The sequence below is a fragment of the Rhipicephalus microplus genome, chromosome 4 (genome assembly GCF_043290135.1).
Source record: "Rhipicephalus microplus isolate Deutch F79 chromosome 4, USDA_Rmic, whole genome shotgun sequence".
In the NCBI taxonomy this organism is placed as follows: Eukaryota; Metazoa; Arthropoda; class Arachnida; order Ixodida; family Ixodidae; genus Rhipicephalus; species Rhipicephalus microplus.
The window spans coordinates 61,979,246-62,006,235 of record NC_134703.1 but is presented as its reverse complement, the minus strand read 5'-3'; the positions used below and the strand labels follow the sequence as shown (position 1 = coordinate 62,006,235).

Below are 26,990 nucleotides of genomic sequence, written 5' to 3'. Positions count from 1 at the left end.
CTTTTTGTTTGTGTCCTGCCCATAATGTTTGTTCAGAGTCAATTCTGGTCAAGCCACGTGCAAGTCGTATCCAAATGGAGCTCATTAATTGCGGGAGTGATAAGTTGGACACATTTCGCACACGATGCCTCTCGTAGTTATGTGCGGACTTCCTTGCAGCGGCAAATCAACTCGAGCGCGACAGCTAAAGGAGCGCTTGAAGGGAACGTGGCCAGTTGAACTTGTCTCGGACGACGAAGGACTCGAGCGGAACGACGTTTACACAGGTGCTGCTAGATGTTTCGAGTTTCTGTGTGTTAGGATGCGCGCTTTGGCGCACGCATCGATGGTCAGTGAAACACGCTTCCTTGGTAGCGCTTGGGGAACATGGAGCGGCTGTATAATGTACAACATGGCAAATGCTTGTGGTTGCAGATGCGGCACGGGAGAAGCAGTTGCGTGACCAGTTAAAGTCGGACGTGGCAAGGTTTGTGCGACACAGTTCCCACTAAGGGATTCCAAGCGAATGACTGTCCTCTCCGCGCAGGTTGCTGTCGCGAGACCGTCTGGTGATACTCGATGCTCCAAACTATATTAAAGGTTTGACCTACGACTTTTTCAGCGAATTTTACACGACACAAAACAAAGCTTGCTGCCCTGTGCTTAAAATATGACAGCCACTAACCAAAGAACAGACTGGACCAAGAGCTAGCCTTGGTCAGTAAAAATCAGGTGGGCAGATGAGTGAATCAGTAAAAAATCAGGTGGGCAGATGAGATTGAGAAGTTTGCGGGTGTGATGTGCCCGCAGCAAGGACAAGGCCGGGTCCATTGGCGAAACACCGAAAAAGCCTTTGCCCTGCAGTTGGCGCAGTCATGCTGATGATGATGAACCACCGAACATTCTGCCTCATTCTCCCCAACAGTGTCAACGAAAAACAGCTGTGTGCATTTAGATACAATGTAATAAACTATCTGCCAACAAACTTCCCCCCCCCCCCCAGTAAATTAGTTTTCGTGAGCAACGGAGAGAGACAACATACCACTGCATCCTCTTACACAGTCAATATAGGAAGTTTCGGAATGAGTATCCAGTACTGTCGCACCTAATTAACATAGAATTTTCACTATTTTGGTGATTAGAACTTTCACCCAGCCTTGTACATGTCTTTGCAGGCTACCGGTACGAGTTGTATTGCCTGGTGCGTGGGGCACGAACAAACCATTGTGTGGTAAGTTGCTTGTGAGGTTCGTACCATTATGCAGGATGGTTTTGGGATGGTAAATCCCACATATCAATCAATCAACCATTATGCAGGATTTAAAATCAGTTGGCGAGAAGCAGGGTGGAACGTTAGTTACATTCTTGCAAATGTCCTGTGCAAAACCACACATTAAAACTAAGTTAACAAAAAGGGTGGCGTCATAGACATAGCCTCGTAGCATATTGGTTTATCAATATGACGGTCTTAGTAAAGGCAGCATATTCACATTGCACTTTACCTGCTTCAATCTGATAATGATGCGGCCACAGCGTTATTGGCGTCTTTACTTCAGTAACAAAATAAATTTCAAGATACTGTAATGTACTAGACAGTGAACAAAAGACAGCACCCGATCCTGGGCCAGCTGTTCTTATTCTGCTTCCTTGCTCGCCTAGCATGCGCCTCTGTACCAGAGTGCCAGTTTCCGTCTTCGTCGTCACACTCGGCCATGACTGCAAACATTGTCGATGGGCCACACGACAATGTTCATGTGGGTGAGGCTAGCTGCAGCAGTTGACGTTGCTTCAGGTGGGCGGGGTTGGCTGCATCGTCGTGGTTGGCCCCGACCATGCTGGAAGTTTGTCGAAATTGGCTCCGGCGGCCGACACTGGCTATGTTGCCCGGGTCGTTCGCCCTGTCGTGGTGGGGACTGAGTCCTGGTTGGTCCCTTTGTTGATGACTCCGCGGGACGACATTGACTGTCGCGTGGCAATCTACCGCCTCAGCCACGCTGCGACTTTTCAGAGAAAGTAGTTCGCGTCCAGTTTTCCTTTGGTGGACCGAGCAGGCATTCTCGTGGTAGAAGTTTTCTGCGGTGTTGTGGTTTTCTTGATGGTTCTGGCGGGCGGCCCCGACTGGATCGACATGGTCACAGGTTGATAACAGAACGCTTTCCTTTGTCCCACCACATTTTAGAAAACAGGGCAGGAAATGGTGGATCCGGCAATGAAACGAGTAGCATCTTATGCAGCCGTGTGCGCAATTTTCTGCGGATCGAGAGATGTTTTTCGGAGCGATTAAACATCTGCACGAACTTGGGGTGAAGTTTTCATTCTGACCTGTGGCGTGGCTCCTGCGCCGTGACTTGCGTGGTCCGTGACTTGCGCAGCGTTGTCGCTATAGGGCTCCCGGACGTTGTAAAGTCAGCGATTCTTGAAGCCACGCTGTGCACTGGCGGGAAACCCTCGACGGAAGCCGTTCCGAAAATCGAGAACTCTACCGGTTCAGGCAGTGCATGCGTCGCACGCACATCCTCTTCCGTCTGGTCAGATGGGATGCTATTAGACTCAGCCGAAAGACCTGTCTCATCAGGTGGTAGAATGTCCAGTAGGATGGGGGCCGGTGCCTCTAAGTCGACCGGACGACCTGCGTTGGGGCCTCTTGCGGAGCGTTGCGCAAAGCTTGCCATCTGGGACCCGCCGGACACAGCTGCACCGTTGGGCCAGTGCTCCTCAGGAGCTCTAAATGCAACAGCAGAAATGCCTGTGCAAGGCAGAGTTACACGATCGTGATTGTTCCCTACATCTTGGTCACCGAGAGATGATAGGATGGTAGGGGCTCGAATCGCATCCTCTAGGTCGGGAAAGCAGCTATGAGCTTGACGCTCCACTCCGCCCATGATTGCTGCTTCCAACCTTTATACCGGTGCCACGCCGCTGCACCTTCCCGAAGACGGTCTATGGCCACATACCATTTCTGATTCTCTGTCCAGGCCGCGCGCATTGCTAGCGAGTTGACGGTTGCCACCCAGCTGTCGGCGTCGTTCCGGACCCCGTCGAATTCTGGCAGTTCGTAGGTGCACGGCGATGGTGGGGCGGCACGTGAGAATGCAGATATCACTGAGGCAACGCCGTCGAGTGCTGCAGGAGGGTGCCCCAAAGCTGCCTGCGTTGCTCCAGTGGGCTTGCGTCAAGGTCGTGCGAGGCAGCTATGTCCAACACGGCGTTAGTGGCACGCAATTCTGGCAACATTGTAGGAGCTCGTTCGGAGATTGACGCTGTCAATTCATTAGTCTTGACGCGGAGTAGCGCGATGGTACGCCGCAGGTTCGCGGCGCTGTCATGTGTGAAGTCCGAAGCGTTGGTGATCTTGGTCTTCGAATGAGTAGCAGTTGCAGCACTCGCGCCGGTGAGGTTGACGAGCAGAGAAGCCTGGACGGCATTCCCTGGCAGCTCGTATGTTGAAAGAGTGTGGCAACGGGAATGTAGGCCATGGGAAGCGTGAGCGGCATTCCCAGAGGACAGGAGCCGGTGTGTATCCCTTCCGCGAAACGGTGGCAGGGTGTCAATAAGGTCATGCCCTACAACCCCAGGGGAGGCCTGGACGCCGTCCACTGGTGGTTTGAAAGGTAGCTGAAGCGGCGGGTGGGACCCCATTGCCAAGGAAGCGTGAATGGCGTTCCTCGATGGAGAAGCCCGCACTGCTGACGAACCACGAAGACACGTACCGGTGGCTTCCCACAGAGCGTTCACTTGTCGGCTTGCGCTGACGGCAGAATCCATAGCCAAGGACGCGTGGACTGCGTCCGTTGTGAAATGGTACCGGTAACGTGTACTGCAGCTGCCAAGGAGGCCTTGACGCCGTCCCCGAACGGTGGTGGCAGTGGCGGCAGGTGAACAGTTGCGGCAGGTGAACAGTTGCCGAGGAGGCCTTGACGCCGTCCTCAAGTGGCGCTTATCGCGGCTGTCCTGGATGACAAAGCCGGGACGTAATACTTTTTCTTCGTCAGCTGCGCCATTGTAATGTACTAGACAGAGAACAAGAGACAACACCCGATTTTGGGCCAGCTGTTCTTATTCTGCTTCTTCTTCCTTACTCGCCTAGCATGCGCATCTGTGCCAGAGTGCCAGTTTCGGTCTTCGCCGTCGCAATACGTAAAGGTAACATTAACGCAATCTCACAAACCTTTCGTCCTACCATGCAGTGCACCAAGATAGCAGTTTCAGCGATGTTAGTGCAAGCCATCTATTAATTCCTGTCTAAAGATTGGCCCCAAAAGTGAGACACTAGCACAACAATGCCATGCCTTTTCTCTTTCATTTGGATCTCGTTTTTGCATTAAATTCTTGACAAGTTCAAGCTTGCTTCATAGTGTTTGTGTTCCATCGTGGCTATTAGCTGCGCTAGCGAACACCTCCAGCGCTACATGCCCAGATATTCCCACTGAAAAGGCTTGGGGGATGACTGCCGCTGCAACTCGCTTGTCGGAGCATCGAATACATCATCTGAAGGTTGTAGGTTGGTGCCTGCCAGCAGCAAGTTGATTTTTGGTCCACTTCAATTCATTTATGTTTAAATCATAATTACTACACTACAGTTATATGCTACAAATAATCGATCCTATGCTTTTCTTGGCTTCATTGTCTGCTGGTTCCTTAAGTTGTATATAACCAGAAAAACGAGTTGTTGATAAATTCTTCTTCCTTTGTGCCATTCAATAGTTATGCAGCATGTGCCGGCAGCAGCAGCAAAATGTACACATGCACGCCGTCTCTTGGTCTTTACACAGGTGCAAGTGCTGGCTACCCAGGACCAATGCAAGCAGTGGAACGCAGAGCGGCCTCAATCACAGCAGTACACACAGGAGGTGTGGGCGAGCACACCCCGTGGTTGGCCAGGCATCCTGAAATTTTGTTTATTTCTCTCAGAATGACTGCCTTGGCTGAGAGACTAGAGTCGCCCGACGCAAACAACCGCTGGGACCGGCCACTGGTTCAGCTGTCCTGGGACACCAACGACTCAGAGGCGGCCAAGGAGGTTGAAAACGCACTGTCCGACCATCAGCCGCTACCACCACACCGTTCCACACAAAATGTAAGGACAGTGCCACCTCACTTCTGTATTAAAGTAAGACTAAACAGAAAAACAGTTATACTTGTGTGAGCAAACTGCCCTTCCAAGGCACCAAAAGCACCACTTCTTGTAAGGAGGCAATCAGTGAGCCACAAAACGCACATGAATGAAGTACAGGTCGTGACACCACTCTCCAATTAAGTTCTCATGTCAACTTACCACAACGTCGTGGATCCTGACATCTGGTATGGGAATTAAATCCAAAAAATATTATTGTGTTGTGCTCCAAGGTATCCAAAAACCTTCCAAGTTTTAGGAAATTTCATTAAGCCAATATGGCCATAATACGAAAAGACTGAAATATGTGACATCATGCTTGGTAACAATAGCAGGAGTTTTATGTGCCAAAATCACGTGTTTACAAAGCACTCTGGGGTGGAAAACTCTGGACATGTGCGTCACTTCACAGTGACACTTGTGCTCTACTTTTTCAGTGGGAACTTCAAGAATAAAACTTTCACCTTTGGTTTCACGTTATAATGTGACTGAATAACAGACAGACTGTGTTACATGAAATTGATAGTAATCGTAAGCACGTACTTTTCTCTTATCAGTGTTTCATGGTCTCCTTGTACAGGCACCATTGGTTGCAGACCTCCATGAGCGTGACCAGTTGACACTCGGTTTGGTGCAGACAATGCTGCAGTCTGGCGACCCAATATCCTTTTGCTGCAACCGAAAAGTAGTCTTCGGCGGTGGCTGCTGGTTTCATTTATCACCTTAACTATAATTTCACTGGCAAAGAGCAGTTTATTGAGGTATCGTAAACTGCTCAAAGCTAACAAGGTCTCTTACTTTTGCCTCTTAGCCTGTTTTTTTTTTCAGCCAACACATAGACTGTTATAATAGTAGCAGGTGTCATGTGAGGTCACAGAAACAACCTAATTATATTAAATGAAATGATGGCTTACAGGGCTTTGTAACATCCCCTGAACACATGGCTTTTAACCCTTTCCCTCACACTGTTGTTTCCTTTCATGCTTAAATGCAAACACAAAATGCTGTCAGCGGATCATGCCGCAGCAGATGCAATACCCAAGGTACTAAGACAGCCACGTGCAGTTGTACTGCATCCTCGGTACTGATTAGGAGGAACTCCTTTTGTGCTGCAATGCACATCAAAGGGAGCATACGTTGAAAAATAGAAAAAAAGTGCAGCACTGAGCCTTTTTAATGTCAATACTATAGTATTTGAGAGACGATAAGACTAAGTCATGCAGTCGTATCCACCATGACACGGCATTCACATTGTCTACTGTGTGCCTGGTTGAAGGCAAAGGAAGTGTAGCCTTCATCTGTGAAAAAAAAAAAGTAACACCACTGTTGCTTCATAGAATTGCATAAGGCAAGGTGCTAAAGGTGATGAAATGTGTACTAAAGTAAAACATTCTAAAAGCTGAAGAATAACCTGAGGGACAGCTTCAAAATGAGAAAGGGGTGAGCTTTGGGCAAGTTGAAGAGAGGGCTGTATTCTGACATTTGGTTTCCGAAGAGATTGCTTGGCCAATGAGCTTTTGGGCGACGCCGTCGCTACAGCGTTGTGACGATAGCATCGCCCAATCACCTGTTGGCAAAGTGAGCTCTTCAGAAACCAAATAATTTCTGAATATAGTGTCTGGAATCCTTCGGAATGCCCATAAATGGAAGTATGCGAGTGTTTTCGTATTCTGCATCACTGTAACGTGTTGCTGAATATCACTCCGAGAACCTCACGCTCGTCAGCATAATTACATAGCCTCTAAGGTAGGCTAAAACAATTGGATAGCCATGAATACTTGCAAAATTGGGACGTTAAACCCCACATATCAATCAAGACATGCAAAAAGGTTGAGAAATTTCATTAGAAAGTGTATGCTCAGGCTATTGGAGTGGCCTAAGCATGTAGCTAAGCAGCACTATTTGCTGTTCATGTGGTTAATTCATGTTTTGTGATGTCAGCACCACCTTTTTTTCATAGCGTTCACACCAGTGGGAACTTCTTCAGGGAGCTACAGTTCCCACTGTCACAAATCATCGTCATCCTGGTGCAAGGCAAAGGCCTCTCCTATGTTTCGATAACAAACCCATTCCTGTGCTTGCTGCAGCCCTGTCATCCCCGCAAACTTCCTAATCTCATCTGCCCACCTAACATTCTGCTTTGCCCTTGCATGCAAATTACTTCATGTGTCAAATCGTGGCGCTGAATTACTGCTAAGCCAGGCACTTAGCAATAACAAAGTTTTTGGAACACCTCTTCAATTATAACTCTGTAGCATGCTACATTTATGAAAAAAGAGACAGTGCAGCGTTGTAAATGTTGTCGTGATGAATGTAAGAGGAACTTCTCCCCGTTTTTATTGTCCTTGACATGCCACCTGCACACGCTGCCACCCGCTGGCAAACTGCACAGGCTGCGACGGCAGTTCTTGGCTTGGAGTGGGACACAGCCTTTGTCCGAATTGCCACAGCTGTTCGACCAGTACGTGCGGAGTGGTGGCGACCAGTGCTAGGCGTCGGCTAACTCCAGTAGCGTACTGCTGTACGCGAGGTCCCAGTAGTGCTCTACACCGTGCTTGCGGAAGTGTTCCCTGGCGAGTGACTCCGTTGGGCATACCTTGAACTTGAGCTCGCCAAAGCTCCGTGACTTGACTGTCCCCTGCAACACATCAGGATCCCTCCCTTGTTGCAAACAGTGGGTGCGTCCTTATGTATATCTTTAGTACGCTGTTCCTGTCTTCCCAAGACTACTTACTGAATATTGCCTGAGGTGTTGCTTTTGAGCAGTGACAATGGTGCAATATCTTGGGCAGTCGGAAAAAGCAAATTGCAAAGTCACTTCCCAAGCAAGCAATAGGCACGTGCCTTGCACATCAAGGCTACAGGGGCCTCTATCGCAGCAAGCCCTGGCACATTTGATACACTAATTTAAGCGCTATATCTGTAATAAAGCAGCTTATGGCGAAGATGGCTGGAGTGTAAGCAAATTTTCCCCAGGTCACCGCAAGAACACCGACGCCCACCTCGGGCTATATAATGGTTGTGGTTGTGGGGACATATCGTATCTAATGAACCAACAACAAATGAGGACTTAATTACTACCAGATACAATGCAGTGACATTAACATGTCTCTAACTGATATGAGCAGTTTTAATGGATATCAGACATAGTGAAAGTACATTTATGACTTCTTTGTAAAAAGAAAACTGACTGTACATAACACTCATACCTCATTATAACAAAGTCGCATCTTACACGAAAACAAGTACATAGTATCCAAAAAATTGGTTATACAGGTATATTCTTAACACTATTTATATTGTAAGACTATTCTTCATTTACTTTGTTATTACCGATATTTTGTTATATCCGAGTTAGAGCTTTGAGTGTACTTGTGTACACAAACAGCACATTGATATAGATTGTAGGAATAACACATGATAAATATTAGTGCAATTTGCAAATCTCCTTCGCATAATTAGAACCTTCCAGCGTATAAATAGGGAAAAGACATGTAAAAGCCCAAACGGAGAAACAAAATATCGTACTTACGCCCATAATTTGCGCACCAGCTTTTCCACCATATTTTGCCAGCTTATCGAAAAAAAAATATTTACTGGCATATTTCATGCTCCTTGACCCGCCCGAGCCAGCTTGCCGACGCGTGCACCTTTCGACATTTCGATACTTCGGCCAGGTGCGCGCCTCGCCGAGCAGACGAGCGCAGTCAAACAGGCCGCGAGTGCGAAGCCCCTTCTTCCATGGACGTCCCCCGAACTAGGGTCCCTAGTATAATACTGCACCTGGTTCGCCGGAACTGCTCGAGCGTTTGCCTCCCCCATCTCCGGATATCTACCACTGTGATAATGGCAAGAATCGCGTCACGCTAGCGTCGCGGCACCGACAACTTTCTGCATCAGAGGCATGCGAGGGCCTGTCGCGCCAACTGTTCCATTCGTTCTCTGCTTCCGCATTGCAACGCATGCTTGGTCTGTTTCAGAAGTTTAGATTTCGCCACCCGGCCGATGCGTTTTGATGGTTTCCTTGCGATGTGCTACAGTAACTATACATATGTGGCAAAATTGAAGCTCGCTGTTGTAAATTTCGCCGAAAAAAACGGGAAGCGTGCCGCCGCGAAGCATTTCAAGGGGACGTACTTCAATGTGACGATCGGCACGATCGGTACGCGAGAAAGCTTAAGAGTGCGCGTGCTAATGCAAGTTTCGTTGCATTAGCAAGTTTAGTTGCAGGGAGAATGGGGTGTGTGAGGCCGTGACAATGATTCCCAATCGGAGTTCGCAATCAGTGATGCCGCTAGACTTTGCGTGACTGGATCAGTGACTGGTTAAAGTACTTGCCAATTTTTTAAAAATTAACAAGTACACTTTGTGCTTCAATTTATTTCTTCTTTTTCTTAGTGTATATACTATGCGCATTAAAACTGTGACAATATTTCATATACGCTCGCGCAATCCTTTCGTAATTTGCACACCTCCTTCTCGGGGCCCCAAAATCGTGAAAGAAAAGTGCGCAAATTATGTGAGTAAATACAGTAGGTTTCGTGATGTGCACCATGAGGTTGCATACCGTCAAATGAAGCATTTTACACACTTGGCAACCAACTTGTGGATTGTTATCAACTATCAATTTCCCTTGCCAAAAAGATTGTTTCATTAGTAACAGTATAGCACAAAAGAATATAGGGTGCTGTTTTTACAATGTTTTAATGTAAAAAGGAATCTTGTACACTGGATGGATATCGGAAGGCTCCCTTCTGGGCCAAAGGCAGCACTTGAATGTACTCACCTCCCATACAAGTTGACACTGATTCTTCTCCGTTTTCTCACCTTCTGCAAAATGAATCGACCATGATTTGGCTTCAGTACACAGCACCAAACATGGAAAGTTGTGGTTAAAACCATGCTCCTGACGGTTGCATCATGAGCAAAAGTTACAACCGAAAATTCTGCGCTTTTGCACAATAAAACAATATGACAACAAAGCATGCTGTCGTGGAAAACTCTGAATCAGTGTCTTTCATAATATAAACTACTCATTCAATAAGTGCAAAGCTGTTGTGCAAACTTTCATTATAAGGAAACGTGCAGAAGCAGTAATAAGAACACACGAAAAAATAATCTCAGTATACATGGGTGTCCAACAGAGGCTGCTCTTCTAATATTACAGCTGTGTTGCCAAGGCATTGTTTGTAAAGAATCAATACATTTTTTTTTATGTCGGTACGATGTCACTTTTGTCTGCCTTGCTCATTTGCACATGCAACGAACGCAGTAGCATTCTATTCAATTCCGTGCTGCATCTTTCTGTACATTGATAACTTTAGGCACCAGATGTTTGCAAACCCCTTTTCATAAGTACTGTGGACTCTCAATAAACTAAATTGATGCTCAAGCAGAATAGCTGCCTCTAGTAAGATAGGTTTTGTGTCCAAATTCGCACCCCTGTTCATCTCTCAGTAAACAAAACTGCCGTTTTATAAAAAACATTTTCCTGGTGCCTTCAGGTTTCCTTTAACAGGGGTCTACTGTATCTCACATGCCGCTTATTCCTGCAGACATAGGCAGAAAGACAAGCTTGCCTCCTTGTATGGTGTCTTCAGACCACTTGATTCGGCTGAGCATGAGGCGGCGGTACTTGCTCTGTTGTCGAGGGCCTCCCTCGACCACCACGAGGTTTACGTTACGGTACAACACCACACAGCCTGTCAGGAACAGTTGCTTGGCATTCATCTCCACCTTGAACTTCTTCGCTGGATTTGTCAGGCTTAGCACCCTGCGTGAGTAGTAATGGAAGCTACTGTACCTGATACAGTGCTAGAAAATAATAAGACAAAATGTTGAAAGAAATGGTAGCATGCGGTTAAGCATGAAATCAAGGTAGATGGTATTTGAGAGAATAGGGAAAGTCGAACAGGATGTGTAATCCGTGCCCAAAAAAAGCAAAAGACAGAAATCCCTAGATCTTTTTTTTTTCTATGTATGGTCGTGGGAATAGTGAAATTTCATTTCAAATCGAATCTAATAGTGCTGAATAGTGGCCAACAATATTAAATACAAGATTTTATTGAAAATTAAAAGAAAGAACAGCAATGTTGAGCTTCTTCATCCTGAATGCTCTGGGCCCAAAAATCTTGAGGCACCAGTACATAGCAGTGTTTCAACTGCCCGCCAATACGATGGGAGTTTCTGAATTAGTGGTGCAATGCGACAGTGGCAGACGATTGCGACAGTGTGCAGAAAATTTTCACGCGTGAAACCCATCACCGATGGTTTTGCGGGCCAAAGTCAGGACGATCTACAGCGCTTGCAGTATATGCAACCAAACTACTCAAGAAGTCTGTGCCTTTCTTCCAGAAGTGAGGTTGTGTAACTATATTTATCTCCTATAAAATAAGCATATGCTTGTGTTTGAACTAGGATATTGGTGGAAGTTTTAACGAGGGGCCTCCTGTAGAGACATCACTGTTACTTTCACTCACCCCACTCTAATGAAATAGCACCGCTGGCCTGTTTCACACTTTAGATATTCATATTGTCAAGTTACTTGAAACTGCCCCGCCGCGGTGGTATTCGGCTGCTGACTAGCAGGTCGCGAGATCGAATCCCTGCTGCGGCGGCTGCATTCCCTATGGAGGCGGAAATGTTGTAGGCTTGTGTGCTCAAATTTGGGTGCAGGTTAAAGAACCCCAGGTGGTCGAAATTTCTGGAGCCCTCCACTGCAGCATCTCTCATAATCAAATGGTGGTTTGGGGATGTTAAACCCCACATATCGATCAATCAAGTTACTTGAAACTATTTGAAAATAATATTGAATTATTCAATTGGGTGTCATTCAATTCAGATTCCACACTCGAATACTCGCACATCCCCACTTCAATGTCATGAACTGCAACCAGCTGCTGATTTTGATTATGACTCATGATAAAGTGTTGCAGCAGGCAACATAAATACCGAATGCCGATACTATACTTCCAAAGCCTTCGAAGAGTGGGTTGGGCAAATTCAGAACAAAAAATATTCAAAATAATTGTAAACAAGATGCTCAATGCTGTGCAGTGATAAGTGATATAGCAAATTGCCTTACATGGCAAAGTAAATTAAAAATTCTATCTATGTTCATAGCAACAACAATATTAATGTTCAAAGCAAAAACATTATTATGTAGCATTCAATAGTATAAAGCTTGCATGAATGTCGTCATGGGAGACTGGAATAATGTCTTGCAAGATGTGAACTACCCTTGCATAAAATGCGGAGCAACTGTGTGAACTTTCATTATAAGAAAACATGCAGGAACACATGCAGTAGAAAATCAGTTTGGTGGGACGTTACCTTTTCACCCACTTTAATTTCTTCTCATTTGTATTATAATTAATACAAATGGCATCCCCTATACTTTATTGTCTGTTAGTTCCTATTAATGTTGTGTCTAATAAACAAAAAAAAAAACGAGCCTTTAAAATTTCCCTACTTTTTTGAGCCATAAGAAATCCATAATGCCACATTTACTAAGCCTGAAATATACCGAGTTTTTGTTTAAAAAAGATACAATGAATATCTTGACACCAAAACCTGGCTGCACAAAGTGTCAAAATGTTGTAGTATTCCTATCTTGAGCTCAAATATGAAGTAAGCGTCTGCCCTCCTTGACTTTTTTTCCCTTAAGAGAAGTTAACTTGTTTCACTCACTATTTTGCACAAACAATACACAAAAGCACACTGACCGGTAGACAGAAACATGTACGCCCCGAGTTGTATCCTCTTTAAGCTTGCGCAGTTTCTTGTCCCGCCGTTGTTCGGTGGTCAATTTCCGTGATGCGTTTGCTTCTTCGTGGGCCCTGCACAAACGCAAGCAAGCGTGTACACGAAAGCCCAGACAGGATCTCAAGAAATGCTTATTTAAGCACAGCACGATCACGATTGGCACACACAGACATAGAAAGCAGTGACTGATCTTTGTAAATACTACCGTAATACCTCGTTCACTCAAAGTTTTAAAAACCACAGAAAATTCCAAGACAAATGGATTTTCGAGATAAGCAGTTGCGCTACTCGCCAGGAACGCTATTCAGAAATATCACTACTGGTGACCGACTCTTCAGCGGCAGTTTCTAATCTTTCTTCTCGTGCAGGTTTATAAGAGAAAAAATAACATACAACAGACTTTAACCGGCTGGGTTTTGCCGCACTGCCATTTTATTAGCAGAGAAAAACTGCCTAATGCTCATCTGCTTTGCGGTCATACTTGGGCCTAGGAAGGCGTCCAGCTGCTTGACACATCGCATCAGTCGATCTTCTCCACCGCTGCACTCGACCTTATTACAAAGCAAGTGCAGCAAATATCTCATCTCGAAAGATGTTTGCACCTCTCGAGATGGTTCATCATTGCCTTTGTCTCCGTTGTGCAATATGTTAGTCGCCGTTTGAACGGCTTTGGTGTTCGTCATTTCTCTGGATACCGCCACATCCTCCTCACACAGCGCGTACTCTAGAAAAGTCACGTCACTTTCGGCAGCACCATTACCTGTAAGCCTAATGACCTCTTGAAAAAGTTCCTCACAGTCTGTGAAGTCATCTGTATGTGACACCTCTGCTTTTGGCAAACTGGCGGCACGTGATAACCCAGCATGTGCAAAGCAGTTGGAAATAGCCGCTGCACGGGCTTGCTGACAAGCACTGCTGAGAAGGTGTACTGCTCCCAGCAGGTCAATTTCATAGCTTTTGCCGTTTTCATAACACATCGAAATTCCGTGGAGAAGGCTCCTTCGGTAAATTTTTCGGGCCACTTCGATGACACGTTGCTCCATTAGCTGCAGCACAGTAGTCATATTTGCAGGCTGAAACTCTACTGTTACTGCCCTCCGAATTCTCTATTTTGCCATGGCCTGGACAGTTGTCAACAATAAATAGGACTTTTCTGTTTTTCTAGGCCATTTTGTTATCTATAGCGCAAACGTATTCTTCGAAAAAAGTAGTAGTCATCCACGCTGCTCTATTTGCGAGATAGATGACGCCATTGGGCAGTTGTGTATTTCTAAACCACCTAAGCTAAAGAGCTTTGCCAATTATGAGTAACTGCAGCTTCTCTGCATCTGTGGCGTTACGGAGAATAACCGTGCCCTTCCGTTGTTTCATTCCCAAGCACTTTCCACCCATCGGTGTGAAGGGTGCGACTCGGCAACATATTATGAAAAAGTGCTGCCTCGTTGAGGTTGAAAATGTCACTGTCGGCGTAATTCTCCTACAACTCGGCGAGCCGCTGTGCCAATTGTGTGCAGAGGCTGCGTGGACAGTGCCACTCTCGCTGTGCATTGACTTGAACACCACACTGTTCTCTTTTTTTTTTTTTTTTTTGAAGCGGAGAAAACTAGACCTGCTGCAACTGAAGATCGTGTGCCCCATTTGTAAGGCCAGAGCGTCTGCCTTGTCCATCTTTATTGCGGTGGTGAGGGGAAGGTTGGCCGCTCTGGCATTTCGTAGCTATACCATCAACACCGCTTTGACTTCTGGGAACTTCAACTCTCAAACCCGCTTCCACTGGCTGGAGAAGCTCTGCTGAAATACATCCACCACCTTCTGCTTGTTTTTCAACAGCTTTGAAAGTGTAAACAAAGGGATCCCAAATTCCTGCATGGTGCTCCATTTCGTTCGGCCTGTTTTCTCCACTTCATTAATTAGGGCAACTTCTTTTCTAGAGTTAGCGACTTGCACTGCTTTGATGCCATGCTTGCCGCACTTACGCTAAGTTGCCGCTTCTCACAGTCAGCGAAAAATTCGTACTGCTTGATTTGCACAGATTAATGGAAACGACACCTCAGGTAAAATCATGTGCACTGCACAAAGCGAATGCGACAAACTACGCCAAGCGTGGGCAGAGGGCCTCCCCGCACACCGCATGTGTCACATGATGTGCCACAGGGTTGCTTTACAAAGTTGATATGTTGCTAGGCTGAGACTTGGCACACTTCGCATTCGCGGAAAGCATCGACGTAGTGGCAGGCGTGGCTAAATAAGAAAAAAATCGACGGACTTCAGGCATGGCAGTCTCGCGCGAATCTCGTGAAATAGTTCAGTGGCGAAATTTTCATTCTACTCCTAGCCAAGATTTCGATTTATCTGCAATCTGACCCAAAAATACTTTGAGATAGAAGGAAAAATATACATAGCACATGTATTAAAATGTTTGGTGCCCTGGAAAATTTTGACTTAGCCGATTGTTCAAAATATGCAGGTTCGAGTTAACGAGGTACTGCTGTAAAAAAAGTTCTTCAAAGACTATTACATTGTTTTGAGGAATTCAGGAGAAAATCATCACCTTACTTTATTTGCTCTATTTCCTGTGCCACTGATGATTGTTCCTACCTGCTACTAAACACTACCAATATTGTCATTTGCTGTAATAGCACTACTATAGCCACTAAGTCGACATTATTCTGAGCCTCTGGTACGGCCTATATCGGATTTCACACAAGAAATATGCCAAGGCATTGTTATCAACACGTGAAACTGAACGTAGTAAAATACCATTTTTTTTCCGGTTAGTGCGCATGCTCGGCGATCCACAGTTGTTATACCTAAGAACAAAAGGTAAGCCTGTGCTTTGCATGGGTTTTCTTCCTGTATTCTTCCTTGCCTTGAATGCACTATTCTTAAGAATAAACGGTTACTTCTCAACGAGCCATACTGATATCCAAGCAGGGCAGTCTCCCAGACCCTTAGGGTGAAACGTGTCACTTACTTTTGCCGCTTCGCCATTTGCTCACGCACGTGCGCCTCAACCTTGGTAGGGTCCTGTACCTGCTGGCTGCCCAGAACTCTCATCAGATTGGACATGCGAACTGAAAATATATACACGTGCACTAGTCAAGTGTTAACCAGACTGTCCACAAGCCTGTAGGCTGGACAGTGTTTTAAAAATATTACTATACAGTAGTAGTTCCTAGGTTCCCTTTACTCAATTACTGCTGACAGCAATTACAATTCCCAAATCAATTATACATTTGGAGAAAGAAGGCTATGTGGTATTAAAGGTAACAATGAATTATTTTGTCAAAGGTGAGCCCTAAATATCTACTGAAGCTACTCACAACATATGCAGAAAGGACTTGACACTTTTTTTTAACATTCATTGGTAGCATTATGGTGGATGAAGTCACTACCAACATGCACACACTGCCCTGTGGGCATCTTCTTAAAGGCCTTGCTATGGTCAGCAACAAAACTGCTTACCTAAGTGTATTAATATACAAAAAGCAGAGGAACAGCGCCCATGAAGAGAATGTGGAGCAATGACTAATCATTTATGTATGCCAAATCTTAGAAAACAGATTATATGCACTTGGTCCTCAAGCATTATATGTACTTGGTCCTCCGGATGATACGCCAGACAAATGGACCAAGATCATTCAGTGCAGGGCATGCCACACACCTTTTGGCTCGGGCGGGGGCTCCAAACCCAGGCGAATTTTCTCCTGCTTCTCCTTCCAGGCCTCGCGACGGTTCTGCCTTCGCAACTTCTTGCGCTCTTTCTGTGTCAGGAAGACCGGCAGTGGGGCCGGTCCCCGGGGTGGTAACGTGGGCGCTTTCATTTGGATTGGGTGTTCCACCAGATTTGTGACGCCCTCTAGCAGATTCTCAAGCGACTCTCCACCCACCACTACGGCATCAATCACACTGTCATAGCTTTCGCCCTTGATGATGAACGTGTCCCACCACTCCACGTCGGGTATGTCGTCCTTGCCTTCCTTGGCTTGGCGCGCAGCGGGCACCATGAGCGCGATCTTGGTGGCCGACGAAATGCCCGTCTTCTTCGCCGCCTGGGCGATTTCTTGCTGGAGGCGCTCGAGCTTCGCCCGGGTCCGCAGCCGTTGGGCCAGCTGCTCATACTTGCCCTTCTCATGGAAGCGGAAGGCCCGGCGGCCACGCTGTACGGGCTTCGCCCCAACTCGTTGGTCGAAGAAGTTCAACTCAGTCACATCCTCGCTGACTTTCTCCTGGTGGATTTTGAACTGCTCCCGCTTTTGGGCTCGGATGTTTGCCTGCACCATGTGACGTGCCCACCTCTCAGTGCTGTTTCCAAGGTTTCGATCAAGCAGCTACTGGCTAATCTATCTTGTTGACAAGCTTAGAGGTGGAAATAGGAAAAGCTTTGAGCTAAGGAACCTCATATTTACATAACTACAATGCTGGAGGCGCTCGAGCTTCGCCCGGGTCTGGGCGAAGCTCGAGCGCCTCCAGCATTGTAGTTATGTAAAACTAGCAGTGCTTTTCTACATCTTCAACAAAAAACTACAAATAGTGTATAGTTATTTTGAAGTCATGAAACACCTAGAATGTGGAAGGCACCAGTGTTGTGCAGTGGAATTTGTATTTTGGGCTTTACCATGGCTAGGATCTTTACCATGTCTAAAATGGTTGTTGAGGGGTGAAGGCATTTCTTGCAAAAGTTATGTGGCACTGCCGATCTTCATTTTCGTACTCAAGTCACCACAACTTAGATTTAAAAAAAATCCACTTCAAAACACAGATATGTCTGTTATTATTGTTTTAAACATTTCAATAAATTTTTTATTTGTAATTATGAATGAATAATTAGTTCTCATGTTGTTGAGCTGCGAAACTGGTGTGAGTAAGGTAGGCAAGACAGCATGATGAAGATAAGCACGTTGCCGTATCTAGTGTGTGTGCAGTCCACACATTCCAAGTGGCAAAACTACCTTATAAAGTAATTCATTATAATCATATATACAGTTTTTAAGACACATTGGTTAAAGCTTTCTTTTTCTAATCGAGAGAGCACATTCGCGCTGTTTCTGCTTCTTTCGCTGAATGGCCATTGAAGTTCTGACAGAGTTGTGGGGTGCTCCGCCGACTCGATAGACAATTGACGCGATGGCATTTGAAACGTCCTATATAGCACATCATGTTTGATTGTTGAATCAATGAACTCTCGGTTCGGAAACCCTCCTAACGATTTCATGAAACATGTGTTATAGATTCCAACACTAGCTTGAGTATGCCTGTTTTTTGTAACTACTGCAAATCACACCACCTGAATGGTTTTTGAGGTAATAGTTTAAATTTACTGAGCCAACTAGTTGTAGTCTCTAACCTCTGTCTTCCTTCACAACAAATGGCTAGAAACACACTGCAGAAACGAGAGCTAACCAATACATGACATGACCAAAAGTGGCGAAGTATTTTGCTGCTCCGTATCTGGAATAGGTGTGCAACGCCTTACCTTGAGTGTAGGTGTGTGGTGGGCTAACTGAATTTCCCTTCCTGTCGAGTCCACTGTGCGGCCCTCGGCATTTAGGATGAGGGGTGTTGGCCGCCTGAAAATACGTGAAACAAGCAGTTGTAGGTGCACAAAGGGTCAATGAGCCATACCGAATTCGAAGCCATGCATCCTGCTATACAATGCATGGAGATTAAGCCGGAAGAGCATATTTATACCTGGATAAGCTGTCTTAAGTTACCACTTCATTTATGTTCAATCATGGCAATATTACTTTGGGATCCAAACTTGTATTATAAATAGTATTGATTCAATGTTGGCAAAGCCAGATACTAACTGCATAATTAGCTTAACAATGTCACTTTTTTGATAGTATTTAAGCACATGATGGCTTTACCTGGTGGTGCAAATTTGAGCACATCATAGTGAGGAACCATGCTGCCTCTCAACATGCTGGACTCTGCATCATATACTGATACTATGAAATTTTCTCTATTTAAGTTCAACATTGCAAACATCCATTTTTCTTAATTTTTTATAAAGCATCCCATTGTATTTCGAGCAAAAAAAAAAACATTGCACTGAGATTAATCCACACTGAAGCCCAGTTTGAAAAACCACCATATTTGTACTCTTCAAAACTTGACTTTTTCATGCATTTCTTAAAGGGGAACTTTAGTGCATTTTTAATCATACAGAAATAATGCTGCTTTCAAACAGTATTGACAGTCCTACAAAAGCTAGTGTGGTTCATTTTGCCCAGGCACTTGTCAATAATTTCAATTAAGCAATAAATGACAAATCAAAACAGAAACAGGGAGTTGATCCGTCATGCATGATGGGTATCGGATGACGTCACGAGAATCCGTCACCGATGGCGTCACGAAATCCGCTACACCCTGCCACTGCTGGCTAGGGCGTAAACGTAGCTCGAGTGCCTCTTCTGGTGCACTAAAAGAAAGTTGGCGATGTCATCCGACACGGAATCAAGCTATGCCAGCTTATCTGAACTTACCAGTGACAAGTTTAGTGATGATTGCAGCTACTATCCGAGCGCAAAAGCATCGGCTTTTGATTACGACCCGCGGGCGTGTCAGGCATCTGACATGTCCCGAATCGATTTCCTCGTTGCTCAATATTACATGTAACACCCGACATCAACGAGGACTAACATCCCACACATAACAATGTGATGTCATAGAATTTTGAAGGTGTATATTGGGTCCCACGTAGATAGCGTCTAATAGATAAAATTGAAGTACATTGTAATCTGCGGGAGCCATAGACCTAGCATATGAAGTTTCAGAAAATTTTATTGAGCCAATGTCGCGAAAATACGAAAAATACATTGTGGGATTTCTTTCGTTTCGCGTGGAGATTACAATAGAAAATTTTAAAATGAAACTTCAACCTTGACTTTCTCTGCTAACAATGGACTTATGACAGTGAAACTTGTGACAATAGAGTTCTCAGAGTGCAGTTTATCAATTTAAAACAATTCATTGTTTCTCTTTAGTGTCCCTTTTATTTGGCTGACATTGGCTTTAATTACCGACAACACACTATGACATGCTACTACAAAAGAAAGTGATGATCTCTTACGTGGCAGATGTGGCACCAGCAGGGGTTGCAATAGGCTGTTGAAGAAAGCCAGGCCGACTACCCAGCTTAGCCTGGATCTGGGCTGTGAGTTCAGCGATCCGGTTGCGACTGTCTGCAACAGCAGCGGCGACGGGTACCACGGCAGGCGGCACGCTGCCTCCCAGAGCCTTCTTGCGCTCTTCGATCATGCGCTGTGCATTGGCCATCATCTCGCGTATCTGCAGACTGGTCAGTTGGCCGGGACTCGGCTGGCTCAGCATTGGAGACGGCATTTCGGAGAAGCGAGACTTGCGTGGACCGTCCTCGTCTGCCTGTGACTGACGCTGCTGCTTCGTTCGAATCTGCTCCTGGGCACCAGTCAACAGCTGCTCCGCCAGGGAGGCTGCCTTGGAGTCATCCAGCAACGATGACAGTTTCTCTGCAATGAAAGCCGGCCAGCCACTGTGGAACAGCTTTACTGAACAGAACAGATTGTCTGGTAATAAGAATGGCTGCTGCAGCCACAACTACAGCCGAGCAGCAGATGACTGTCTATATCATTTCTCTACAATTTGCAGTCACCTCCAATCCAGATATTGCAGAAAAAAAAAAAAAACAGAAGTTGCTTGAGTGCAAGCGCCCGTATCTTCTGACTAGCAATGGTAAGTCACCGCTTGCCCCCTTCTAATTTCAGAAACAGAATTTTGTCGGGTATTGCCTGCCTACAGAGGAAGTAATTTTGCTGTGTTAATGTAAGTGCTATTAATAGCATGAGAGATCTAAGTTCTTAACAAAAGTAATGTCCAGATTAGTGCTGATGGCCTGATATCCAATAAAATTTAACAGTATGTTGGGGCTCTATACAAAAACAAGTGTCATATATTGAACAGCATCTGTCAGAAAGATAAACACTTCCTAGAACAAATTGTTGGATCATACTAAAAAATTATCAAGGATGTGACCCAAATAGATTAAAATAATAGACACCCTATCCAGTCCCCTTTCTTTTATTTTGTTGTCTATTTTGGTCACGTCCTAATATTTCAGATAAGCACTTGTTTTTCCTCTTTGTAAACCAAGGTGTTTGGCGCACCTTGCAAGATCTGAGGCATGGCTTCACTTTCGGGACTTAGTTAAAATTCCAGCCAGTGGTCTTTTTATTTTTGTAACACTTTTTTTGTTAGAACATTATTCGGGCGTGCATTCCGCCTTCCTACCAGCTGTTTCTGCAACTCCAGCTATTCATTGGTGTTATGACAATGAAACGCACATCTCGGCTACGCCCCTCGATACTCAACTTAAACGCATAACTAGAAACGTTCCACGTAATCAAACATGGTACGAATATTATGCCGGGAAAGTGAAGTTTCAGGTAGGTGAATACGTGGCAAGCTCAGGAATGCCACCGCAATGCACGATAGGTGCCTGCGAAAGTTTCAATGCACAACACATGCACAGCAATGCTCCGAGAGTAGCTTTGCCTTGGACACGTTCAATAATGATTATGCATTCACCGAGAAAACTGATAACACTTAGACAATGCAGTTTACAAAAACTAAACTTTGTTCCCTCAACACCGACAGAAGAGCTTCACTCTGTACTGGTTCACCGGAGAGAGCACTTAATATTCGCTAATTATGCATAGATCCCCCGTTGAGCGGACGCAATTAACCGTCCCGTTCTACGAGCGATCTGCAGCCTTACTTGTCGTCTCTGCCTTGTCGTAGCCGTTCGACAGGCAGCTCACAGCAGTCGTCACCAGCGTCGGTTCCTCGAAGCCGAGAAATTTGTGCACTGTCCGGTCGACCCATGGCCGCAGCTCTTCGGCTTCCTTTCGAGTGAGGGCCATGTTTCGACTTCAGTCCGGACGCTGTCACGTACACATCTACGAGTCTAGAAACACTAACACGACTTTCGCAACATACAGAAATATATCAACACAGCCGTGCGACTCGTGGTTGATTCCAGAGGCTGTGAAATCAAGTGCACAACTGAGAAACCAGACAACAAAACGCAACCACAACGCAAACTTTCAAAACAAGCGTGCTACAACTGTCTTTGACTTGACTTGACTCTTTACCTTAAAAAAGACAGCCACTAAAGATGTGACGTGTATTTCAACACACACACAAAAAAACGCTTACTGTTTTAGACAATTTTTACTGAACTAATCAGACATTTTACGGTTGCAGCAAACGAAATTGTCACTTGATTTTTACAAGAATAGTTGCGTGGCTGCACGTACTATGTGTACAATATGGCAGCCATTACGTCGGTGAATGCAGTTATGGTCCATACTCTACCACGAAAGTGTATCCTTCGAAACCACTTCTTTTTTTCCGTGTTCGAAACTTTTTGAGCCTCAGAGACACTGAACGCTACTTATTCGTAGAATGCATGGCACAATCTGTGGATTCGGGCAATAGACATTTTGTCCATATGTGTGACCTTTTGTACGCGAAAATTTTGAACGGTGACGCATGTCTATATTGTTTACGTGTGCGTATGTTTGTCGGTCTTGACTTCAACGTACGATTTCGTAGAAAAAAGTAGCTCGTGGTCAAATCGCTCGCACATGATTTTGTTTTGCTTTGCCGTGCTACACGGAGAAAGAATGAGCTTTTCCTTCTTTCATGCTGTGCTAGAAGCATTTCTAGAACACTGCGTTTCTACCGCCGAGACGGGGCGTTTTGCCTTGCCAAGGAAAAATAACACATATTCATGCATTCTTTTTAATGAAAATATTCGTCAGTCTGTCGTACATACAGCAACACTTCTTTTACACGCAGAATATTAGAGGCGAAGCGTGCCATTTCAGTTTCTCTGGTATTTCAGCACATATCAAAACGACAGCAACCACGGCATTTCTAGCAGCTTCATCACAACGGCTCCGTGGCTATTTCCACCAAAGCTTTCCCAGATCGCCGACTCCTCTGGACATAGCATCTAACACAGCTTTGAGGACGTTGAGATGAACCGCCTCAATGCTTTGTGTCGCGTCGACATTTACCCAACGACCACTGCCGCTGTCTAGCGCAGCCAAACGATCGTAGTTCGCGCAAACTTTGGCTTGAAACTCTGCGTTCTCGTACCGTTCATTGCCGAAGCCGTCACGGGCGTTCAGCGCGTCAGGCGGCACACTCATGTACAAAACGACGTCCGGCTCCGGCAGTCCCCTGTCGGGCTGCTGGCACCACGCGAAATCGAGAGATTTGGCGGCCGTGAAGGCGACCCCGGAGTAGGCATAACGGTCACAAATCACCGTCCTCTGTTGAGCGACTGCTTGGCGTATCAATTCGGCCTCCTGCCATCTGTTGGCGGAGAACAGCAGGTGAACGGCGTGGTCGTCGAGGTTGGCGCCCTTTGAGAGATAAGCGTCAAGCAGCTTGCCGGTGGCGGTGCTGCGCTTGGGGAACGCTATGGATTCGGTCTTGTGGCCCAAGCCCGCCAAAGCCTCCGCGAGCAACTTGACTTGAGTGGTCTTTCCCGTCCGATCACATCCTTCGAACACGATGAACAGGCCCCGACGGGTCGACATTTTCGCGGCAGCTGCGTGTTTCAGAATACGAAAATGGCGCGTTGAGCGGCGTTGAATTCCCGCCAAAACATTACGCGCGCACTTGTAATACGCATATTTACAGACACCATCAATTTGAAGTTTAAAAAGCGGGAAAAAATAATTACAAGCTTACAAGCAAACGGACCACAAACATGATTTCACAAAACGAAACCGGGGACCGAAATAAAAAACGCTTAGTGTTGCAAGCAAATGTTACAAAAAAAAAACACCTTTGTTTAGATTCTGCCGCACGTAGCGCTTTGTGCAGGAGGTGAGTTATGTTTTAAGAGTTCAGATATGTCTTAAAGTGCTTGTTGCTTCTCTGAAAGTTGTTGTGGATAAAAATATTGAAATTTTGTGCAAATTGTGCAAGTCTGCGAGCTGCAGCAACTCAAAGCGTCGTATATTATTTGATATGTGGGGTTTAACGTCCCAAAACCACTATATGATTATGAGAGACGCCGTAGTGGAGGGCTCCGGAAATTTAGACCACCTGGGGTTCTTTAACGTGCACCCAAATCTGAGCACACGGGCCTACAACATTTCCGCCTCCATCGGAAATGCAGCCGCCGCAGCCGGGATTCGAACCCGCGCTCCGCGGGTCAGCAGCCGAGTACCTTAGCCACTAGACCACCGCGGCGGGGCCGTATATTATTTCTAGCGTCTCATTTAAAATCATGCTTACTTTTGACAGTTGATATATCCTGCAGTGTACGTAATCAAACTAGTAATAATCTTCGCTGTATACATTTTTTTTTTTGTTTCTGCAACTTTATTTTTTTTTAACAAATCGATGTCGATATATTGAATCGCCAGCTGGTTAAAACGACATCTGCGGGATTTCACAGCAACATGGAGCGTTTATGCACAGCAACCATGTGCACCTTTCCTTCCTCTGTGATGTGCGCTGCATAGAGTTTCTCTATGGATATGATTGCATACCATGGAGGTTGCGCAGCTAGGCGACGAAAGTGCGATGTCACCTAGCAACCGAAACCGAAACACGCACGCGTCGTTTCGTTTTTCAACAGCCGGCGACAACGTGCGCAATTATGACGGAACCAGAGCTCCTGCTGAAGGCGAGTCCTCCCTAACGCACATAATTAAGTACACCCCGCAAAGATGACACAACAACCTTTCTTTTACAGACACGGATACACTACTACTGTCGAGAGAAGCATTTCCGCAGCATGCAGCGGGCTGCGGTGGAGGGCCTGAAGCGCTACTCGGGAGATCCAGTTTATCGTCTTTACTTCGGAATGTCATTGATTTTTGAAAGTATCGTCTTTTTTTTTCTTTGACTGACTATTCACTGTGAATATACGCCACCGGATGTTTCATTTTCATGTTTTAATGCTGCCTTTACGCCTTGAAGGTCGTCTCCAAGAAGGAATTCGAGAGTTGGATGTGGTCAGGGAGAGCAAGGATGTATCCCTCGGAGGAATCTTGGCCTTAATCTTCGCTCATAGGAAATGTAGCGTCGTTGGTGAGTTGAGGACCTCTGTACAATTATACTCATTAACATTTAAAAATCCAATTTGAACATTAATTTTTTTGAAACTTTTCCACCCAGACAAGGAGGCCGTAGCTCAGCTTGATGCGCAGCTTAAAGAGACAAGAAAACAAGCTGGAGAAAAAGTAATATATTCAGTGCGATACATATGCACGTATATTCACTAAGATTGGTGTTCCAAAACCTCGACTTGGTCACAGGTGTTGTACTATGCTGGGCTGTTCCTGTTTCTCACTGGAAAATATGACAAGGCACGAGAATACATTGACCGTATGCTCAAGGTGGCACCACCGACACGTGATGTGAGCTCTGCAGATTAGTTTGGTTGCACACATCTTTATTTAATTTAATTTCTTTACTCACACCACTTCTATAATCATTGATGGTTGAACCCTGGCTTTCTTTAAAGGGACTTATACTGAAAGGATGGAATGAAATTGCCAGCACGAGGGACAAAAAATCTGCAATCCAGTTCTTTGAGTCACCTGGAGTGTAAGTTGTGCCAAGACCTATGCTCAGAAAAAAAAAACTACATCGTTTCTTTTTGACTAGGTTACAATTAATTTTTTGCAAGAAAACATTCTATGGATTATTGGATTGCTAAATCAGTATGATTGATCTTACTCTAGTCTAACAAGAAAACATACATATATCCATTTACCCTGTGCATACTTTTCCTAGCAGTAACAGACAATGATGCCAAGAGAAGTTTAGGGGCATTATTAATAGTATTAATATATTATTAATATGCAGCTTCCACGCTTCATATCAATAGTCATTGTAATTTAAATGTGAAGAAAGAACAGGAGAAGAAAATATAACTTGCCTCTGGTAAAAACTTTGCAGCATCCTTTCAGATTTGCACCCTGCCAGTGGCAAGTTATCTTTTCATACATTTTTTTTCTTTACATTTACATTACAATTACATCTGTAACATCCTCTGTGCTTTCCTTAGCATCACTGTGTGTCCAACAAAGAAAAATTAGCCCTTATATTACGAATTATTTTGTACATATTTTTTCTATATAGCAATCGAGGTATGTCATCAATGAACCAGAAGCAAACGGGGCAGGTTATATTAACAGCAAGCCATCAAAACTGTTAAGAGCCATTTCCTCAAAGTAATTCTTAAATGTTACTTCTATCCTACGTCTCTCTAAAATAAAGCATTACCTTTAATTTACTGAACAGCTTGTCACAATATTCTTCAAAAGTTTTTGTGAGCCGACTGGTTGATAGACTATCAGAGCATGTTACTTAAAGGGCAATGGCCTTGCAAGGAATGCCATTGATAATGACCGTTTCTTGCGGCAGTGCTGTCCCAGAAGGACTGTTTGGGAAAGCCAAGTGCTTTGAGTGCAGCGGAGAACTCATGAAAGCCTTGGAAGTGGTCAACCAAGCAGTGGTCCTGTACACTGGCTTTGTCCCCGCACTACTTGAGAAAATGAAGATTCACCTCGCGCTCTCCGACTGGGAACAAATGGTGGACTCTTGCAACAGGTAAGCCATTAAAAATCACACAGCATTCTCTCAAATTTACACCCTGTTAAGCTGCTTGCATCACTCTTATTTTTTACAGGAGTGTAAAGCATTTGTTTTGTTGTTCTTTTCACTGTATGTATATACAAAATGTGCTGTAGTGTTGACCCGCAGTAATAACTATTGGGGTTAACCCAACCACATAACGACTGTGAGAGACACCGTAGTGAAGAGCTCTGGCAATTTTAGCCACCGTGGATATCTTGATGAGCCTCTATTAGAATGGGGCCACCGCAGCTGGGATTCAATCCTGCACCTTCGAGTGTTGTGTCAATTCCAATTAAACTGCCAACACACAATGGTTGTAGTAAGAAATATACTTCATAGATGAAGCAATTCAGAAATATATTGTGAGTTATAGATTGCTCTGCACAATATTTTTTTAGATCAGTTGCGACAGTAGTACAATTTCAAATTTCTTAACAGCATGGATTGCATAAAAAGGTAGACAATGCAATAAAAGTCCTCT

General features: G+C 45.1%; 4 protein-coding genes across 7 annotated transcripts in view; 2 read left to right on the top strand and 2 right to left on the bottom strand.

The window, feature by feature from the left end:
• Nucleotides 1-88: 88 nt before the first annotated feature.
• Nucleotides 89-8,039, top strand: LOC119172053 (protein KTI12 homolog). The gene is made up of 8 exons (XM_075892861.1): nucleotides 89-266; nucleotides 415-466; nucleotides 527-579; nucleotides 1,155-1,210; nucleotides 4,752-4,831; nucleotides 4,891-5,056; nucleotides 5,673-5,754; nucleotides 7,457-8,039. Exons 1-8 carry the CDS (start codon nucleotides 125-127, stop codon nucleotides 7,582-7,584), a joined length of 759 nt encoding a protein of 252 aa, XP_075748976.1. The 5' UTR covers nucleotides 89-124; the 3' UTR covers nucleotides 7,585-8,039.
• On the bottom strand, nucleotides 7,383-21,898 carry Prp3 (pre-mRNA processing factor 3). The gene is made up of 9 exons (XM_037423024.2): nucleotides 21,615-21,898; nucleotides 19,932-20,349; nucleotides 18,333-18,426; nucleotides 16,521-17,130; nucleotides 15,831-15,930; nucleotides 12,817-12,930; nucleotides 10,672-10,865; nucleotides 9,879-9,922; nucleotides 7,383-7,730 (listed from the first exon to the last, which is right to left on the bottom strand). The coding sequence occupies exons 1-9, from the start codon at nucleotides 21,757-21,759 to the stop codon at nucleotides 7,581-7,583; spliced, it is 1,869 nt and encodes a 622-aa protein (XP_037278921.2). The 5' UTR covers nucleotides 21,760-21,898; the 3' UTR covers nucleotides 7,383-7,580.
• Nucleotides 21,899-22,628: 730 nt separating this feature from the next.
• LOC119172051 (thymidylate kinase) lies at nucleotides 22,629-23,594 on the bottom strand. Its single transcript, XM_037423023.2, has one exon. The coding sequence runs from the start codon at nucleotides 23,446-23,448 to the stop codon at nucleotides 22,807-22,809; it is 642 nt and encodes a 213-aa protein (XP_037278920.2). The 5' UTR covers nucleotides 23,449-23,594; the 3' UTR covers nucleotides 22,629-22,806.
• Nucleotides 23,595-24,406: 812 nt separating this feature from the next.
• The window catches only part of LOC119172693 (tetratricopeptide repeat protein 21B), a 30,865-nt gene continuing 28,281 nt past the window's right edge, over nucleotides 24,407-26,990 (top strand). For all 4 annotated transcript variants that reach the window (XR_012894901.1, XM_075892859.1, XM_037423843.2 and 1 more), the window contains exons 1-7: nucleotides 24,407-24,548; nucleotides 24,618-24,747; nucleotides 24,845-24,955; nucleotides 25,043-25,107; nucleotides 25,183-25,284; nucleotides 25,392-25,474; nucleotides 26,297-26,482. Coding sequence is in view for 3 of the 4 variants with exons in the window: in XM_075892859.1 (XP_075748974.1) it covers nucleotides 24,522-24,548; nucleotides 24,618-24,747; nucleotides 24,845-24,955; nucleotides 25,043-25,107; nucleotides 25,183-25,284; nucleotides 25,392-25,474; nucleotides 26,297-26,482 (704 nt within the window). In the remaining variant the exon portion in view is untranslated. The remainder of the gene's footprint in view (nucleotides 24,549-24,617; nucleotides 24,748-24,844; nucleotides 24,956-25,042; nucleotides 25,108-25,182; nucleotides 25,285-25,391; nucleotides 25,475-26,296; nucleotides 26,483-26,990) is intronic.

Bases quoted from the DNA above. Each gene is read 5' to 3' on its own strand.
- LOC119172053 (XM_075892861.1), top strand. From the start codon at position 125: ATGCCTCTCGTAGTTATGTGCGGACTTCCTTGCAGCGGCAAATCAACT. The intron at 267-414 runs GTGCTGCTAGAT...TTGTGGTTGCAG, and splicing joins GCGGAACGACGTTTACACAG to ATGCGGCACGGGAGAAGCAG. The intron at 1,211-4,751 runs GTAAGTTGCTTG...GTCTTTACACAG, and splicing joins CACGAACAAACCATTGTGTG to GTGCAAGTGCTGGCTACCCA.
- Prp3 (XM_037423024.2), bottom strand. From the start codon at position 21,759: ATGGCCCTCACTCGAAAGGAAGCCGAAGAGCTGCGGCCATGGGTCGAC. The intron at 15,931-16,520 runs GTGTGTGGCATG...ATATATTTTCAG, and splicing joins GCCCCCGCCCGAGCCAAAAG to TTCGCATGTCCAATCTGATG. The intron at 7,731-9,878 runs GTGAGTACATTC...GATGTGTTGCAG, and splicing joins AGTGTCAACTTGTATGGGAG to GGGACAGTCAAGTCACGGAG.
- LOC119172051 (XM_037423023.2), bottom strand. From the start codon at position 23,448: ATGTCGACCCGTCGGGGCCTGTTCATCGTGTTCGAAGGATGTGATCGG.